The sequence below is a fragment of the Mytilus edulis genome, chromosome 8, assembly GCF_963676685.1.
Source record: "Mytilus edulis chromosome 8, xbMytEdul2.2, whole genome shotgun sequence".
Classification (NCBI taxonomy): domain Eukaryota; kingdom Metazoa; phylum Mollusca; class Bivalvia; order Mytilida; family Mytilidae; genus Mytilus; species Mytilus edulis.
The window spans coordinates 52,222,643-52,243,496 of NC_092351.1; the positions used below are offsets into that span (position 1 = coordinate 52,222,643).

Consider the following 20,854-nt stretch of genomic DNA (forward strand, 5'->3'; position numbering starts at 1 on the left):
CGGGAACGCAAAACAACACTTTGGCAGTCGTCGCGTCCGCTTATCGCGAAATGTGTGTAAATATGTCAACTTTGAAACAACAACTGGTTTTTTTTCACTTACAAGAAATATAAATGAGACCGTCCGTCATATTTGTCTTCGAAATATCAAAGCTTGGTAAAAGGTTCACTAATAAAAGAAGTCTTATTCTATTAAAGAAATTTATCTTTATTTTATAGTTTTTATTACAACATGGTGATAACATTTTAATAAAGAAAATCCGAGATATCTTTTTGTGTTTCAACCATGTACATTTGAATTTTGTTTCTTGGTATATCACGACATTAACTCGATTATTTAGACATCTAGCCAAAAGCCATATACAACGCATTAAAGCTGGAGCATTCAAGAATTTAACCAGTTTAGATTTCATGTAAGATTTAATATGTTAGCATAATTTGTATACTCACTATCGATGGTAATACATTATGAGTAAAGTATACAGTGTTTTTGGCAGTGCAATGGATACAATATTTTTAATGTGCTATGCATAATCAATATGAAATAAACAGTTTAATAGATACTTTTTGTCCCTTACTTTAAGTAACATTGCTTTATATATACATAAGTCCCAAAATTACACCAAACAGTGTTAGAGTTAGATGTTCTACTGACAATCTATATCAATTATCATTCAAATTTATGTAATTTTATAAGCATCCAGTAACAGCCAAAACAAAACACAAAAAAAAAAACGATTGGATAAACATATGATTACTCTGACGGCTTCCGTGTTTTTTCATATATTTTTCATAATGAAAGAATATATCAACTTTAACTCATTACTGATATTGTTGTTTCTACGTATACATGTTCCAACAATCTGTCTTCATGTACTCCCCTCGCATATCAAAATATACAGTACATGCGTAGCTGCTTCAACCATTATGATTGACCATTACAAAATAGAATCAGAAGAAGTATAAACACGACCCAAATTGTTACGTAACAAATAATGTATGATGGTGATTGTAATGTAAATATACATAAAAACAAATCAAAACAAATAAAATAAAATAAAAATCAGGCAATCACATGCATACCTCAAATCGCTATGGGGTTGCTGTTATTGTTGCAAGGTATAATTCCAGATTTTGCGTATAAATATGCTGATCTATTAGTCGAGTTTATTTGCATGGAACTCATTGATAATAATAACTGTATATACACAAAGTAAAGTATGAATACCATGTGACTGTTATATTAATATTTTCCAGAGACCTGTTTAGTAATCAAATAACTCAACTAGACGGGAATGCCTTCATAAATCTTCCGAAGTTTACACATATGTAAGCATATTTTGTTTTCTTTACATGTCTTGTACCAAGTCAGGTACGTTGTATGTTGCATTGTCGTTTGTTTTCCCTTTGTACTTCAGTGTTCTGTTGTTTTGTTGTTTTTCACTTAATGCCGATATGTTTCCCAGGGTTTTAGTTTGTAACCCAGATTTTGTTCTGTCAATCGTTTCATGCCTTTTGAATAGCGGTATACTTATGTTGCCATTAATACGTTGATATGGATTAATTATATACCGAAACAAACCTACAAATACAAGCACAATTTTGTGATTAAAACACATTTCATTAACACTTTATAATAACCAGTATGGGAAATTTATATTATAACACTACCAATGTACAATACATATTAAGATTATGATAATATTTGTATATTAACAGAACATATATCATTAAACTATTTCCGATACGAAGAACACAAACTTTGTGATTTCAATATTCAAATAAAAACTTTTTAGATTATTTCTCACGCACGTTTCGCGCTATTGTTTTGCTTTTTATTGGATTACATGCTGTTCATGATGTGTTGTAGATAAACAATTAAATGTGATTCAAGAGTGGTTTTTTGTTGTTTATGATATCTCAACCCCCCCCCCCCCATACCTCTTGCCAATGTAGAAAAGTAAACGCATAACAATACGCACATTAAAATTCAGTTCGAGAGAAGTCCGAGTCTGATGTCAGAGGATGTAACCAAAGAAAATAAACAAAATGACAATAATACATAAATAACAACAGACAACTAGTAGTTAACTGACATGCCAGCTCCAGGCTTTAATTAAACTGATTGAAAGATTATGATTTCATCATATGAATATCAGGCAAAATCCTTCCCGTTAGAGGTTTAGTATCATACCATAATAACATATATGAGAAGAACATAACCCGTGTCATGCCAACAACTGTTTTTTGAATAAAGGTGTTTAGTTCCGATGCAAAGACCCTTTAAACGCTATTTTATAACATGTAAAGAGATGCAATTAAACTTAAGAAAATAATACTGCTACATAGTATAGTGTTAAATCGGTTATTTTGGTAATACAGTAGTTTTATGTAAGTGTATTTGGTGCCTCCAATCAAAGTGACAAACTTAAACACACAAAAATAAACCAAACACTAAAAATAGAAATACCAAAATCATGTACCGGTATGACAATATTGTGATGCTAATTGTTTGGAAATGTTCTATGTCAGTATCTCTTCCATGTATTTCCTACACTCATATAAATAGCCAAATCTGCATATAAATACCTGCTATAATTTGACAGCACCACTATAAAATGTTAACTATATTGTCAATTTTCTGAAATTGTTTAGAAAACACAATATGATTTTTTATTCAAAATGTCGTACATATGACAGGCTATAGCTGATTAGACGGTGGTATTGGTAATTAGAATAACAAAACACTCTGTTATCCATAATCTTCAATTCAATTGTTTTGCAATTTATTTTGTTTCTTTTTTAATTTGGATTATAGCGTCATTTCTGAAGCGTGTGTAGACAAACTATTCATGCAGTATATTTGATGACTTAAAACCACTATGCGGATGATGCAATTGTCATACCCGAGTGCTTAGCAGTACTAACACGTCAATGTAGATATAAAAGATCATGAAACTGTCATTGTATATCCAAAGAGATCATAAAAAACACAATACAAGATATTATTTTTTTGTTTTTTTTCTTTCTCCTAGTAAGTAAAGATTGGTGTAGTCCTAGTTTGGACAAAATTTCCAAATGTTATACGTGTTAAACTCTTCAACTTTGACTCAATTATTTTATTAAGCGTCACTCATGGAGCGTCATAGAAAAGAAAACATTCAATTCAATGATAAGCCCACCATCTTTGATGAACGTTCACTACCACTGGTCATATGGTACTATTAGTGATCTTTTTTGGCCATTAGGGTATCATCAGCTCAGAAGTCAACTCTTGTCTAATGATATACATATATTATAATATATCGGTATTATTGAATATATCGTTTGATCAAAATTATCACTTGGTGTAAATTAACCAATTAGCAGAATTGACGAACAGACGCCATTGATGCCTTGATTTGAATTTCACTACAACAAATAACAAACACTGATTTTGTTTGGATATTGAATTGTCATGGCAACATTTAATCAAAATTCATTCATAAAACAACAACAACTGTTACAACAACAGTACACAACCAAAATATTTGTCAATCAATAAAATGTTGATGACGATTGAACTAATCATTGTATCACAGCTGGGCGATCCAAAGCTGGTGTACTGAAGGGCGGTCCATTCAGCAATATTTCAGAATTAGCAGCTGGGCTATCCATAGTCTGCATAAAATGAAGTAAATTTCGCTCCGGTTGTGTGACTGCTTCAGCATGTTACCATGACGGATATTTGTATGAAGACTGGAGCATCTGAAAAATAAATAAAACCAGCAGCAAGCAAAGTTCAATTCTTAAGGGTGGGAGAGGATGGGTCTTAATTTTTTAACGTCCACTCTGTTCGGTTTTCAAGGTAAAAGAGACCGTTAAATTGCACGGACTTTTATTACTCGGCTGTCACATGCTCAAATTAGCATAATAAGAGTAAGGACGACTCGATTTGTCGAGTCTCAATACATGTATATGTTAATTCAATAAATGAATTTAATTTTCATTTAATTAAATTCTATTATTGAATATATCGTTTGATCAAAATTATCACTTGGTGTAAATTAACCAATTATCAGAATTGACGAACAGACGCCATTGATGCCTTGATTTGAATTTCACTACAACAAATAACGAACACTGATTTTGTTTGGATATTGAATTGTCATGGCAACATTTAATCAAAATTCATTCATAAAACAACAACAACTGTTACAACAACAGTACACAACCAAAATATTTGTCAATCAATAAAATGTTGATGACGATTGAACTAATCATTGTATCACAGCTGGGCGATCCAAAGCTGGTGTACTGAAGGGCGGTCCATTCAGCAATATTTCAGAATTAGCAGCTGGGCTATCCATAGTCTGCATAAAATGAAGTAAATTTCGCCAAAATTATAATTCGGACTTTAGAACAGAATGATAATCCGCCACAAAATTTACCCATGACAATTCAGTTATCTCAAATTTTATAATCAACTTAAAAACATTTAAACAGTCAAAATAATAAAAGATATTGCGAATTCAACATTTATATAACAACCAAATTTCACAAAATAAATGTATTTCCATCCATTGTCAATATGAACTATGTTTATTTTAAATTAAATGTGATCGTGAGGAAATACAACACAATGTGGATACTTTATGAATGTTTCAAGTGCTGATTGAATTTGATTCAAGAAAATATCATTTCCAATAAATGATAGATGTACTCCATCGTCAGAATATAGCGCTGGATGACGGTCGTCAAAATCTGGATATTTGATAACGTATCCTCCATGTTTGAGTATATAAGATCTCACTCCCCTATTTATTCTCTTTCTTGTAACTTCCATGGCATGGTCATCGCTTGAGTAACGCCATGAACGCCTGGGAAGAATGCTTGACCATATAAGAGAGCAATTTGGGAGCATTTGAGACAGAATTGCTATTGTGAATTTAATGTGATATAGCAGAGCACCACATGGTACATTTCCTATGTCATTTCCACCACAATGCAATATCAACGCATGTGGAATTTTGCTGCATAAATTAATTATGCTGTTAACGGTGCCAACAACATCGTCCCATTTCATACCAGATTTGCCTGCCCATCGCAAAAAACAATTATTATTTTTTAAAAGACCTAAATTACTACCTGAAGGTCTGTTCTCTGAGTGATCACGAGCACTGCATATTATTGAAGAACCAATAATCCATATTTCATTACTAAGACAAGCTGAAATTATAAGTTATTTGGTTAGCTCAATTCTTATATAACGTTTAAAGGATGCAGATTTCCAACGACCTAAAGTCATAATGTCTTCATCAGTATGGCCATTCATAGCAAAATGTGTAGCTGCACCTATTCGAAATGAATGCGTGTTGTACTCATTTGGATTACAATCAATAAATTTCATGGTCTTGCATAGTACACTAGAAAATTGATATCGTGTTACACCGGTTTTGTTAAAATGACAAAAAAGTGGTCCATTGTTTTTGTGTCTGATTGAAATAAAGTTTAATAACAATCTCACCGGGCAAATATCTACTTGATTAAACCTTTCAACTGTTAATGTTGTAGATAAACCTTTTTGGTCTGTTTTCGAAAAGGGAATCGTGATATATGCAGATTGTGAATGATGTGAAACATTGACATCGTCATTGTTAATGACATGTTGCGTATTTCTATTAATTGTAATTTCACCAATTCTCAAAAATGCAAAAAATGCTAATGAAAACATGGATCTAAATAACGTACATTCATATACTGAAGAACAGACAAATTGCAACGAGTTTATTAATCGAGCTAATATTTCTAAAGTTATAGGTTTGCGACTATCTACTACACCATATAATTTGTCCATTCCTTTCAACATTTTTTGTATAATGAACGATGAAGTCAAATCTGTGAGCTCATTTATTCGTAAATAATAGCTTAAACCTGATAAGTACACCTTAACCGTTGCAGGAGCATACCCTAATTTTGATAAATAAGCAACATAATTTACTAAATGCGAAATACTGGGCGGCCATGTATTTCCTAAACCTTCTTCTAATCTAAATGAAACAAATGAAGTCAGTCCATTGTTATACGTTTTCCATGTGTTCTGAGAATTCGATGCGTCCAATAGCTTTGCTATTTCTGGCCTAAAATGATCCAAAATTCCTCCGGAATTGTAGCTGGATGTGTATCTGCTGTCAGAGCCAGACTTTTGAATTTCTGAAATTTTTTACGAGAAATACAATCTGCAATTATATTTGTATAACCAGGAATGAACTGTGCTTTTATGTGAAAATTGCCTAATAACGACCAATATACTATGTGTCTAACAAGGTTCATAATTCGTATAGATTTTGACGTCTTCTTATTTAAAATTTCAACCACGGCATTATTATCCGAATTAAATAAAATTTTCTTTTAATCAAATCAATAGCATTGTCGAAAGACGAATACTTTACTGTAGTAAACTTTTCATCAATAAAGTCATTTACACTCAAATTTGGCGGAAAAGATAAGTGCGTAATCAACCTAAATCCACCAGTTTTCTTAGGAATTACACCGATAGGCGAACACCTTAGATTAGATATAGGTCTAGTCAAAAAAGGACCAGCTATGCGACCATTTTTTACTTCACTCATGACTTTTTCCCATGCCACCCAAGGATTTTGGATGACTGAATGTAAATTTTTTGATTCAATCCTACATCGTGGACCAAAATAATTTAACCTAAAACCTTCAGAAAATCCCTTATATAATATCATTGCATCATGTTGATTTGGGTAATTGAAAAGGAGTTTATTTAATTCTGTGACATTGATCGGAGTAAAGCCAAGACACCATATGTCCAGCGGATTAATTAAAGATTCTGAAAAATATAAAATTTAATTGTTAAATGTGTGTGGTGCGGCCATTCGAAGGGCAGGGAATCTGCTTCCTCGAGGTCTAAATCCTTGATTCGAATTCGCTGCTCTTTGAAAATGTGTTTGAGTTCTATGTGCAAAATTTCTAGCAACTCTTACTGTATTTTGATATGTGCCTCGGGCTGCATTTTGAGCACGAGCATATGCCTGGTGGCTATTTGCTTGTTGTGGACAGCCAGCGAAAGGGTGGGCCATTCCGCATTTCATACATAAATGGGTGTAAAAACAATTTTGTCGATGACAAGCTCCCTTAAAATTGTAATCATAACATGGTCGATTACCTACACTTGTCTGTTGAATTGTATTACCCTCCGGTTCCCCATTAGCTATGACGGTGTACCATAAAATGCCATCAATGGAAGACCAAGATCTTGTAGGATTGTTTGCCATTCTTAATCTAAATTGCTGGTCATAACAATAAATCTTCTCAAAAGACACTTGTGTACCTTTTCATATAGTTTATAAATGCATCAGTCCATGACTCAATGTTTTGAATAGATTTAACTTTGCTGTTTTTGTTTGATGTGATTACAAGTGAACCGGCTGCATTATCATAACTTATAACATTTTGAGGTCTGTCAATTTGACTAATAAAGTTTTGATAAAGAAGTAATGACAAATCTATGTATTCTCTATTCCATATTTTTTCTTTTAAATTTTGAGATACGTAAACATCACATTCTGACTGATTAGGTATAAGCATAGGATCATTATTTATCTCACCATTTTGATTAGGCATTGGTACAGGAGCTGGAATTTCAACTTGCGCAAATGGCGCTTGTACGTTCAGCGCTGGTGTTACGGGACCTTGCAAGGCAGGCTGTCTTTCAATAGGCAAAGGAGCCTGGATTGGTAGAGGAAGAGGTGCTTGTACTTCACCAACAACTGCCCCCACATCTTGAATTCCTGGTGCAGCAACTGCACGGTTCCTCCTTCCGCGTCGTCTCTCTGGTGGTTGAGCTTCAACAACGGGCACTCGTGCGCGCCCATTCCCATTTCTCCGTCGACCAATTCTAGGCATTTGTATAAACGAAATAGGTTAAAAATTGAAGTACTGACTAACATCACATAATTAGTATCATCTGTCTCTTAATTTAATTTATTTTTATAACAGTATCAATGCATCGACTTCAATATTAATTTACTCATATCTATCAACTCAATCATTTGATCTTAAATCAATAATTTAATTCCTTAAATTGTCTCTTATCTAAATAAATGTCTCACCGGTACATGTATATCACGAGAATGACGTGTAAAATATATATATAAGAATAATTAACTTAATCTGTAAACATACACATACCTGTCTCTACGAATTATAACAGGTATAATACTTTTACATTCTGCATCAAGGATAAATTAAAATGTGAAATTAAAAATATTTAGGCAATGCATGTACTAGTAAAAATTATTCATTTAAAATTTTTCAATACCACGTGGCCCATCCGCACGTTAAATTCGACGAAGTAATAAGTTAATTTTATTATTACAAAAAACATAAATGAAATCTTTAAATCCGAATTAAATTCAAAATATGAATTCTTAAACGAACTAATTAAAACAATACTTATCTTGATAATGTATGTAAAATATTTCTCTTAATTTTTTAACGTCCACTCTGTTCGGTTTTCAAGGTAAAAGAGACCGTTAAATTGCACGGACTTTTATTACTCGGCTGTCACATGCTCAAATTAGCATAATAAGAGTAAGGACGACTCGATTTGTCGAGTCTCAATACATGTATATGTTAATTCAATAAATGAATTTAATTTTCATTTAATTAAATTCTATTATATGCATGATGATTGTCTTTAAAATTACCCAATATAAAATAAAAGAACAAAAAAAATATGTCTGACGCTACTGCGTTACTGATGAAGGTAAATCCAGAGAAGCGTTTCGGACGCAATTAATCATTAAACGTGTTGTTTTTTTAATTTTTTACATCACTGGGTCGATACCTCTGTCGGTGGACTATCAGTACCCGAGGGTATCTTCAGCTCAGTAGTCAGTGCCTCGGTACTGACATGATTTTACAAACTTTACTTAAATTTGTAAATTATTATGAAACTAAGGTTTAAACTCCCTGAGTCAAAGTTTGCTTTAGATGAATTTGGCTATTTATCTAAGGTATTTTTAACATACAGCTCTTCAACGATTTTCGGTACTTATACATCTTCGAATTTCAAATGTTCGGCTTTGAGCGTTCAAGATGAAGGTAAATCCATAAAAGCGCTTCGGACGCAATAAATTATTAAACGAGTTGTTTACAATATTTTTCATTATATTTCAGTTAAATTGCCTGGACTCTTTGTTGTTTAGATAGGGTTTATTTTCGGCAGTAAAATATAATATTGAGTGTGTATTGGCATTGCGGTTGTTGAATACATACTAGAATACGCAAATACTGTTGAATTACCAGGTCGTCATCAAGATCTTGCGATTCCCTCATGTTTTATGTTTATCTCGATGTTTATAGAGTTACTCTATTATTTACATTTGAGCATAGGTCAACAAATGTTGTCGTAATTTTTGTGCAATATCTTTAAAGTAGTTATCTACATCCCTTGTATGGTGTAAACTTCCCACAAAACTTGTATAGTATAATGGGTATGCATATGGGGAAATCGTATAAGGTTCCATAATTTATAGTGTAAGGGGAATGGTGTAATGGTGCATGAGGAATGGTGTGATTGTGTAACGTGTATATAAAGTGTGATTATCAAGATTTAAAACTATGCAAACAATTGAGAACTTAATTTTAAATTATATACATCAATTTACAGTATTGAGATAAAAATTAGTTTTTTTAGATAAATAAATGATTTTGCAGTTGCACACTTTCTTTGAACCAAAAATTGCATAATGGGTAATTTTGGATGGTGTTGTTAGAATGTGTAAGGTGTATAGTGTAAAAGTGTAGGGTATATTGTGTAATGGCACAGGGTGTATTGTGTAATGGTGTATGGTGAATGTTGTAATGGTGTAAACGGGAAGTTTATACCATTAAAAGACTGCATATTGAAAAAACACTTCAAATCTTAATGAAATATGATTTGTGTAAAATGCACCTTTAACTTGCGGGGACCGATTTCAAATACGGCAATGAAGTGTAGTTCGTGAAACAGTATATACACTTTTTATACTACACGTCCGAAATATCTTACACATAATCAAAATGCGTATAATAACCAAAACTGCCATTGTTCCATTTATGAATTGTTAATCAGGTTTTGTCTTAATGTTTTAACAGAGATCTGCATTATAACACAATCAACACCATATCAGCAGACACTTTTGTTGGACTGGAAAGCCTTTACAGCATGTATGTTATCGCTTAATACATAAAATAATAATCATTCTGATGTATTCACAAATATAGTAAGTCCTACTGTGTTCTCTAATTGTTAATTCGCTTTACATGTTTAGTATTTGTCTAGGTTTTTAGTTATTTTTATTCATATATAAACAATATAAACCAGAATAAATAAAGAAAAAAATACAATAAGGAAAAGATATAACACAATTGAGAGAAGGACAAAGAAGAAAAGACTTGTTCATTAAGAAAGCAATCATTTATTTCTGATGTTTATTTATTTTGTGATATAAAACTGAGGTTTAAAATGCTAGTGACCTTTTAAATGAACGAGGAACCTCTCACACCTATTGTACAAATAATCAAAAATCGCAAATCATGTTGTCCTTTGGTAATTTATATTGTTATATCTTTGATGTATTAGATAAAGCTGCATTTAATGAAAGTTTGTTATTATCTTATATTTTTGACCCCGTATGCAAACCATGCAGAGGTTTATATCAGTGTGTGGTGAAACGGATTGAAAGCGGAGCATTTAGAGACCTGCCGAAATTGAACAAATTGTAAGATATCTTGTATATCTATCAAAACTAGTATAATTGATTATACATTTAGTTGAATATATTTGTATGTGTGCGTATATGTTGGTTAAAACTGTCGCCAGAAACTCAATATGATAAAAATGAGCACTGTAATAAACATTATGTTTCTCTAATTTTTGTGCCGTTTTCCCATTTTCTGACCAATATTGCCCCTCAATAGTGAAAATTCTGTTCTCGGCAAATGATTTGTTGAAATTTAATTGTAACGTTAAATTTTCTTATTTTATACTTAATTTTTTTATTGTGACATCATGAAAAAGGCGACCATGCCTGGTGACGTCACATCAAAAGTACACAACTTTTCTTACATCTTTGAAAAGGAAGGATGAAAATCATTAAAGAAACCGATTCCACCCCTGTAACTCGTGTAAAGCGATATTTCTCCATTCTCGACAGTTCAATTTCAATTATTTGAAAAGCTCTGCAAGCCTCGCGTTTTAAATATTCAAATCTAACTGTCTCGAATGGAGGATTATCGTAATACACTTGTTGCAGTTGTGGAATCTATACATATCACCCTTTTATAAAAAAAAAGATGACATTCCTATCTTTTAAAAAAAACTTTTTTCATTTTGAATGTGAATGACGTTAAATCAATTTGATATACAAAATATGTTGCGCATTTCTGCACAGATTTGAAATAAGTTGTTTTTATTTTTTTAATAAAACATGTTGAAGTTCGATTTGTTGTTTCTGTATGCTTTGTAATCACGATTAACGAGTGTGTTTAAAAATACTGCAAAAGCTCTAAGTGTTTTGATGAAACACTGTAAACCATTTTTTCGAATGGAGACCTTTATTCACCTTATGTCCTTTCAAAACTACTTCCCGATGGTTTTATTTCCGCATATTTTAATTTCATTGAAGCATCCAAAGAATATATACAACTTATCCAATTACGTGTCGAGTTATATTAGATATAAGAAAATGTGGTATGAGTGCCAATGAGACAAATCTACATCCAAGTAAATATTTATAAAAGTAAACCATTATAGGTCAAGGTAAGGCTTTCAACACGAAACCTTGGCTCATACTGAACAGCAAGCTATAAGGAGCCCTGCAAAATACTAGTGTAAAACCAATCAAAATGGAAAACCATCGGTTTAATCTATATAAAAGCGAGAAACGAGAAACACGTATGAACTACATAAACAAACGACAACTACTGTACAACAGATTTCTAACTGGTGCAAACATTTGCAGCGGGATTACACGTTTTAATTATACCAAACATTCTCCCTTTTCTGAAACAATAGTACAATATCACAACATAGAAAGACACACTATAACATATCAATTGAAAGGCTTAACTCAATCAAATTAACACACAATTTACGAATAAACTTGATCTGTGATACCTATTTCAAATACATAGTTAATAAAAATTATAAGGAATAAATAATTACGGTCAAAGTAAATAAACACGTTTTTACAAAGTTAAAGTATGATACCACTGTGAAATGTTAAACAATATTTAAAAAATCTTCATTTTTCAAAAAACCTGCGATATAATATGCATAGGTTAATGAACATAATTTTGTAGTTAAGATATTCTTCTTCTTCTCTGTGTATATAACCTTCCGTTTAGGAATACCAAGAAATTTCTTAAATATCAATAAAACTAATCTAACACTTGCTTCGTATGGGGTGAATATCAACAATAAAACTATACAATTAGTGCTAGATAAAACGTCCTGTACAGGTGAAAGAACAGTATCAAAGGAAAAATTAAATAATTTTGATGTTCATAGTACAAAGAAGTGAAACTTTGTAGTAAATCCAGATAATTAATTCTTGTATATAGACAAAATCCATGTTAACCTTCTTCTTCTTCTTCTTCTTATCTCCGTATTACCATCCTTTATAAGGATCACCACCATGAGTTATGGCGTATAAAGAAAGCATTCGGAGCCTGTATCGGTACAGATTAATGTGAAAATTTGCCTACCCAATTCCCCAGCCAGGCCGTGACGGGTCTTATTGCCAGAAAGTTAACCTTCCCTTAACATAATACAATATAACAAAAATAAAATAAACCAACTGACACACACACCTGATTCGCTCAGCCCTCAAAGTATAAAAAGTGTATTTTTTTTCTATGTATCAAATATCCTTTTTTAAATATCTGTGTGTTTTGAATGGGATAGGGTCACCCGGATGCCCCACAAATGCCTTGGCAAAATACGTCTATGGTAGAGGAAAGCCGAAAATCCTACTAAAAAGGATATCGGAAAGAAACTACCGATCCATTAGAGAACAGCAAGAACTCTCAGACTTCAAAAACATTAAATAACAAAAAAGCATTACAAATAGTATCAATCATTGAAGACTCGAACATAAATCACTCTAAAAAATAAGTTGGTTTACGGCATTAATGTTTGCTTTAAAGTTTATATCGTATTTCTCCACATGTTACTAAAAAACACTAGTTAACAATAACAATACAGTATGTTAATGTAATAGATAATGCTGATTTAAAGTGTGTTTTTGTTGCATAACACACGGATGGGTAATCTTGACACAGACCAAAAGCAAATTTGGATATGCATTATCTGACTTATTAAGGTAAAAACATGAATACTTGTGCATTGGAATGCAATAATATTAATTAATCTTTATTTACCGATCACATTAAATATATTGTTTTCAGGTATCTATTTTTAAATGGTATCACAGATATTGGTGCAAATGCTTTCCAAAATCTTTCCAGCTTAAAAACCATGTAAGCAAATGTATCAATGTTGTCATTACAAAATCAGACGCGTCACCACGTTGAAAAAGATATATATAAATATATAAAGAGAGATATAGATTAATCTCGTTCCTTTAAAATACTGTAATGCACTAACAAAAAAATTGTGTATACAACTGTCACTGTTTATTTAGTATATTACTCGTGCACTCGGTATCTATTGATCACTTTTAATTGATATATAACGGAATGATCGGAACGAGTGCTACATTTGTCGTTCTAATTTACCAATATTACCTTGAACAATGATGTTGTTTTCAATAGTTGTTATCAACTTTAAACTAGAAACAGTAACTTCAAATACTCGAAGCATTGTTCTAATTGTCTGTTTTGTTGTTGGGACTAGTGATGGGTATTTATACTGCACTCGTTCTATTTGAGCAGTCAAAATGCGTTGACTGTATATTTCTCTGCCATATACAGTCACTGACCTAATATCACTTTTCCTCATGAATATTTGAATAGAAATTGTCGAAATTATATTTAATTATTCATACGACCTCTTCAACCTGTTCTTGTTTCCAATGTAAACAACGATGCTTTTAACGACTCAAACTTGTTTCTTTTGCAATTTTTGGGAAAACATATTTCACTTATTAATATTTTTTTGTTTGCAACCTATAAATCATTATGTTTTATGTTTATTGTTGATATTTTAGTCTGCAACGAATTCGTTCATCATTGATTGCGGTAATGATGTACATTTCATCGTGTTTTATATTTCTCCGTCTGTGTGATATGAGGCCTTTACAAAGGGGGATTTTTCCCAATATTTAAATCAAATAAATAACATTACCACAATAAACAACCGAACACTACAATTGAAAATGTTTTTTTAGATTGCAGTATAAAAAAAATAATAGTGCATTGACTTGACTTATCAACCATATACGGATTCGGCCCGAAACAAGGGAAAATGCTCGGCACAGCCTCGCATTTCCCCGTTTCTAAGCCTCATCCTTATATCGTTGATATGTCAAGTCAATGCACTATTATTGTCTATATACCATAGCAACGTTCTGTCTCTGTGTTCTATTAAATTTACATTGTATCATTCTGATAAGGGTTTTAAATACCACTTACAGAGATTAGGAGAGACATGAGCGCTCACGAACATTTTTAAGCACGCCTCATTCTTAATATGCATGTCCGATGTCAGGAACCTGTAAATCGTTGTTGATTACGACCAGTCATATTTGTTTTTTGATCAATTGTTCTTTGTGTTACATATAAGGCCGTTAGTTTTCTAAGGTGAGATATTTTGTATTTTTTATGACAAGAGCTGACTATATGTATGTGTTATTCCTTATTGTTGAAGGCCATACGATGGTTTGTAACAAATCAAAACCATTGTCTTTTTGTTGAATACATGTGGTTGTCTCATTTGTAATCATACCACATCTACTGTGTGATATTCATAGTACGTTGATCAACACATCATATCCTGTTAAATAGTTGATATGGTATGGAATTGAGATTCCATACTTAAATGGAACATTAACAAACCGAGAACCAGATGAGGAACCTTACAGTCGTATGATAATATAAAGGAGTAACAATAAGTTACATGTGTGTTATATAGTTAATTAAATGGCTGAGAGTAATAATACAAATATTTTATACGAATTTTTTTAAATGCCTTTGTCTTATTGAAATCTTCCGAAATACGCTGCTATTGAGGTATTTTCTCTCGTACGTTTTTGCGAATACATTTCCACATACAATAACTACGAAATATATCGCTACAACTTTGGCCATTGTATATCAGCAAAAAGAAAAATCATTGATGAAAGAATGTGAACAATTTTGGTTGATTTGAAATAGTTGATTCTAACAAAAACTCCATTTTACCAAAAGGTAAACAACTGCTTCAGGTACGAACACGTTTAATTAACAAATGGTTACAAATTTGAAACACCGCTTGAAAATGCACGCTTCTTAGAACGTGCTCCTTGATTATAAATTGAATATTTATCAATGCCAAACGTCGGTAATAAATAGCAAGACTTTGTTCAAATACTTCCAAAACAGAAATACTTGTCTAAAGACAACCATGAAGGCATCAAACGTTCTATTTTCTTTACCCAGTAATGAACATGTATACATTAATGTGTGAACTTCGTTTCAAGTAATAAAGATTTGAATTATCATTAAAAATAGTGGTTATTCTCATTTACACTTTTAAAATGAATTGTTTCTTGTAGAGAGTTGTACCACAATTCGTTATCAGTCATTAGAAATACAACATTCTCTGGTTTACCGAATTTGCATACGCTGTAAGTACGAATAACAGGTACTATTTGGTAGATAGGAATTATATTTGTTAAAAAATCAAATATGGTTAGGTGACACAGTTTGCTTATTACAAAAAACGAAAGTCATTTTAGCTATCCGCTACTGGTTAAGATACTTCGATTTCTTACTCACTGAGGTACTGTAATTTGTTCGCAAATACACTGTTTCTCTTTTCCCCCACGATTGCCACTACACGGCGAATTATTTCTCAATCTTAAAATTTACTTGACGTATTTCAGTTGGGAATGATCCACGTTTTGTAATTTTACATTATTCTGTAAAAACAATGCATCGGTCTAAACATTAGTTTACAGTACCTGAATGGTTACCAACAATTACCCAGTGTCAAATTCAGACTATAGAAAATGTAAATAGGAAATAGTAAAAAAAACATCAATCATCACGATTACGCAAGATAAATTTTTTAACGTAGCGTTATCTTTTATAACATCAAAGTATAGAAAAAAGTATAATTCAATCTTCGATAAACATGATAAATACACAAAAAAACGATAATAACTAGCGTATGTTTTGTATGAAATTTAAAACGACAGACGAACAGACAATGCAAAAATAAACTGGAAATATCGTCTAAAGTATCTTTAACTATAAAAATAAAGAGATGCGGTATGATTTACAATGAGAAAATTATTCTACAAAGTTCAAATGAGGTAGATGCTAGCAATTATAGGCAACAGTATTGCCTTCAACAATGACAAAACATCAATATTGTGTTGTCGACTATAGAAGGCCCCCACATGAAAACTAAAAGAAAAGTTCTTGTTTATTTCGTTAGAAATAAGGTGTCTTCAGGTACAGCTAAAACTTTGTATCGATGGATTAATTAGGTAAAGGTTTCAAGATACTTCCCTTAATAATGTACTAGTAATACAAAAGTACGCTCATTGAAATCAAAAATGTCACCGCAGACACGAGCATAGCGAATAAGTTGAAATATAAATGTTTAAGGCCATATGAGTTTTTGGACCCTATAAGTACGGTCCGGATCGTATGCGTCCTTTTTTTCAAAATACGCATACGTTCGGACTGTACGGGAACGGTCTATCTCATTTTAAGAAGTTTATAAAGTTTATTAGATACAATTAATTAGTAAAGATCTATACCACTGAAATATCAAATTAATATAAATAGTTCAATTGTTAATGAAATACAATCTTAATATTTTATCTTTTTCAAAAAGTCACTTTAATTACATATGTTAAGCTCTTGTATTTAGCTGGTCAGTTATACATAGCATTTAATTATGCTAACTGAAATTGGTGTCTTTAAAAATAACGCATGTGTTGGAATTACAGTTTTTAGAAATGTAATGACTTTTACTACAAAACTGTCAAATATATTAAAAATATAATAAGAAAACAAGACGAAACGTGTCGGAAAAAAAGGCAGCTTTCCTACCAGCTGTTGGTATGTTTTGTTTTCTTTTCATTATCTACGGTCGGTGATATGATTGGTAAAGATGCAAGTTTGTACAAACTACACGTATCAGGTACATGTGATATATTACTCTTATTCTGATATAGGCTATTTAGAACTATGACCCGAAAAATTGAAATAAACAGAAGGTGTTGCATCGGCTGTCTGGAGTGAACATGCATGAACAAAACATGTGAATTCCGTTCTCAATTTTAATTTAAAAAACTCCTACTGTTATGTGTTAGAAATTCTCACCCTGGATGACAGTGTCACAATAGGATTCAGATAATTGAATATAGATTTTGTTCAATTAGTTGCTTCCTCACTGTTTTAATTTATTCATATAACTGTTATGATAATAGTTTTTTAAAATAAATAGCAGATTTTGAAAAAAAAAATGTCCAAAATTTACCCATAGTGTCCAAATCTATAAATGGTCTAGTTCGTCCTAGACAGTATATGTAAGATCAAATGGTCCAACCGTACGCTTATGGTCGGACCATAAGAGTATATGCATACTGTTCAAAATACTTAAATGGGCTTGAACATAACCACGGTTAAACGAGGTCAAATGAACATCACTATCCAAAAAGGGGAACTTCACAATAGATAAAGAACAGTTATCCCCTTTGTCGTAAAATGGCTGTTTCTTGTTGTTATTCATTTGTAATTCAAAACACTTTTTATTACTTTATTGTTGATAATTTCTGCATTCAAGCAAATACAGATGTAATAAAATTATGATGATTTGTTTAATTTCTTATCATTTCAGAGACCTAAAGTATAACAATATAGCAGAAATACAGCCTAATTCGTTTTCCCATTTAACAAATCTAGCTGTTTTGTAAGTTAAAAGACACTTTTAAATCTAGTTGAGTACAACATACAATAAACATCCCGTTAGATGAAAGAGGAGTATCAAATTGTCAAAGGCTTGGGAAAACAATGCCAAATTGGATTGAAAAACAGTTAATTTGTAAATAGCGACATTGCAGTTCTAACCCATATCTCCAGCCTTATAACAAACAAAAATCTAAATTAGCAAAAAAAAAGTATATTACCAACTTGTTTTCATGCGAACGACATATTTAACAGCAATGTCATTTTATTTATTTGCTGTATGCTTTGATAACTCATACTTATAAAAAAGCACAACCTTATTATCTTAAATATTTTTTTTTATTATTTTCTTGGTTTTTTAGTCACTATACTTTATTGCTCTTCGTTGGTTACATTAACACCCGAAGTTCAGGTAGTTATCAAAACTAGATCGGAATGTATCTATTTCGATCAGATTAATCTGGACACAGAATTTTTCTAATCCTGGCTTGCAGTTTGTATCCGATGGGAAGCGAGAGTGCGCGGAGAAAACCAACTTCACAATAAAAAAAACTAACAATTCTAGTCAATTAAGATTAAAGCGTTCGGACTGCCATTTTTTTTGCGTTGTTTAAAAGGAATACTTTAGGATAAAATTCATTCTTACAGGAAATTATCGAACAATGAAATAAATGATGTGAAAAAGAACTATTTTAATGGTTTAGCCAATATCCAAGAAATGTGAGTCAATCTTATACATTATACATATGTTTGTAGAATGTGTAAACAAATGGTTAAATATTGCAGTTGAATAATGTGTTGAATAATATGCTGTGTGATTTTTCAAATAGTGGAAATAGTATATAAAAACAAATAAAGAGAAGACATTTATAAATCAATCTATAAATTATCATAATTTTCCTAAATGGACTATCATGTATGTCAAACTTCAGACAAAAGTGTACTATTGACATTTTATTTTTTTTAATTTTTGTTCAACTTTAAATATTCTATTTCTCTACTGGTTGTGAACAATGTCCCTTAGCGCTACAACAATGACGCTAAGGGTCCCCTTGTGTTATTAATTGATAATTAAACCAGGGGATTTGATTAGCAAAATAATCTAATATTTATGTTCTGTGTTAGTTGCATTTAACAGAGTATTCACACGAGCACACAGTACATATACATTATTCAGTGATCCTATAGACACAATCATATAAGAAAGAAAACCAAAGAAAAACGGATTTTGTTCATTATTTGTTTTCAAATTCAATATAAATACATGCATAGATTATCTTGAAGAGAAAAAAAAGCAAAACACACGTTTCGTTCCCAAAATAAATATATTGTAATTCAATACACAGATCGGTGCAATCTTTAGTTATTAAAATGCAATTTAAAAAAATACATGCATACAGTTTAATATATACTTTACCTGCAGATTGATGGATGGAAATGAAATAACTTTTCTTGAGGAAGGTGTGTTTCAGGATATGGAAAACCTTACTTTTCTGTAAGTCTTAATTTTGATAAAATTTTGATACTATTCATATAAAGACAGAGTGACGCAAAACAGTTTGTACTCATTGGTGTTTAAATCAGTATGCATTCACTAAGCGTGCTAGACACCACATTCATTTGCTATTCTGTTCAATTTATGTTTTTTGTTGTGAAGCAACGTCTAGTAATCGACTCACAATATTGAAGATATATTATACCAACCATGAATCATTAACCATCTTTTAAAATAGTAATATTCAACGTCAGTATTCTACCTCAACGGTGCCAAGCGTGTTGCAATCTCATAAAACTCGTCTCAAAGTCCAAACATTACCGTTGATAACCTTTGGTGCAATGTGTAGGTTAAACAACACGCCGATGATTGGGAAATATAATCTCCAATCGAAAACCCTATGTAAATAATACAACTGATGTTATTTGTTACGGTATTGTTTTCGAAGAAAGGATCACAACAAAAACACTAGTTTGGTAAGGAAATATGAACGAATACCAAAAGATGAAATCAATAGACGAAACAATTAATGAAAATTGTGCCAGATGATGAATGTCTTGTAATACAATACACATTTTTACTTTTTTTCTACCTTTAATCTGTAATGGTGGTGTACCCAAGATATAACACCATGAATACTAGATTTGTAATAATCAAATATTTCAAAGTTTTGCAGTTGTCTGCAGTCCATTATCTTGTTTAAGAATGAAGAATATGTTGTGTTGTCCGTTTTATTGACAGATCAGTAGACTTACACTGTAACTGTAGCATACATTCATTTCGGAATTGGCTAACACTGGTTGGAAAGTATGAGACAACTATTAAATGTTTTGATATAGATGGTACTCTTCTGAAGAATTTGCCCTCCTGTTTTTTCGACAAATGCAATGGTAAAACTTACATATATTTTAGAATATATTTAATTAATTGTATTCTACAATAAGCAGGTATATGAATTGAAACATAACAGGATACAAATACGAGCAACGTTTGTGTGTCTCCGTATAATATGATGAAAACTTTTCCTATAGTCATTGGCAATCTTAGAATAGATGATATTAAAACAAAATGCGGTAACATTCAAGCAACTTTGTTCGATGTTTAGGAGTATAGTAACGACGTCACTTTTTTCTAAAATATTTTCTGACAAACAGTTCTTACCGTCAATAAGAAGACATACCTACTAGTGTCGATTATATATTTAATCTGGTAAAAAAAAGTG

General features: G+C 31.6%; 2 protein-coding genes across 3 annotated transcripts; one reads left to right on the top strand and one right to left on the bottom strand.

Annotated features, from left to right (window-relative positions):
* The first annotated feature begins 994 nt into the window (after positions 1 to 994).
* Positions 995 to 20,700, top strand: LOC139484187 (leucine-rich repeats and immunoglobulin-like domains protein 1). The gene is made up of 10 exons (XM_071267920.1): positions 995 to 1,010; positions 1,214 to 1,328; positions 10,149 to 10,220; positions 10,703 to 10,774; positions 13,464 to 13,535; positions 15,770 to 15,841; positions 18,070 to 18,141; positions 18,786 to 18,857; positions 19,561 to 19,632; positions 20,374 to 20,700. The coding sequence occupies exons 1-10, from the start codon at positions 995 to 997 to the stop codon at positions 20,573 to 20,575; spliced, it is 837 nt and encodes a 278-aa protein (XP_071124021.1). The 3' UTR covers positions 20,576 to 20,700.
* Positions 3,434 to 8,686, bottom strand: LOC139485833 (uncharacterized). 2 transcript variants are annotated; one of them, XM_071270480.1, is made up of 3 exons: positions 7,616 to 8,686; positions 5,127 to 5,207; positions 3,434 to 4,351 (listed from the first exon to the last, which is right to left on the bottom strand). In XM_071270480.1, the coding sequence occupies exons 1-3, from the start codon at positions 7,911 to 7,913 to the stop codon at positions 4,341 to 4,343; spliced, it is 390 nt and encodes a 129-aa protein (XP_071126581.1). In that variant the 5' UTR covers positions 7,914 to 8,686; the 3' UTR covers positions 3,434 to 4,340. The 2 variants fall into 2 exon arrangements, with proteins under 2 accessions (XP_071126581.1, XP_071126580.1); XM_071270479.1 differs by having other exon boundaries at positions 3,434 to 5,207; positions 7,616 to 8,171.
* Positions 20,701 to 20,854: the final 154 nt, after the last annotated feature.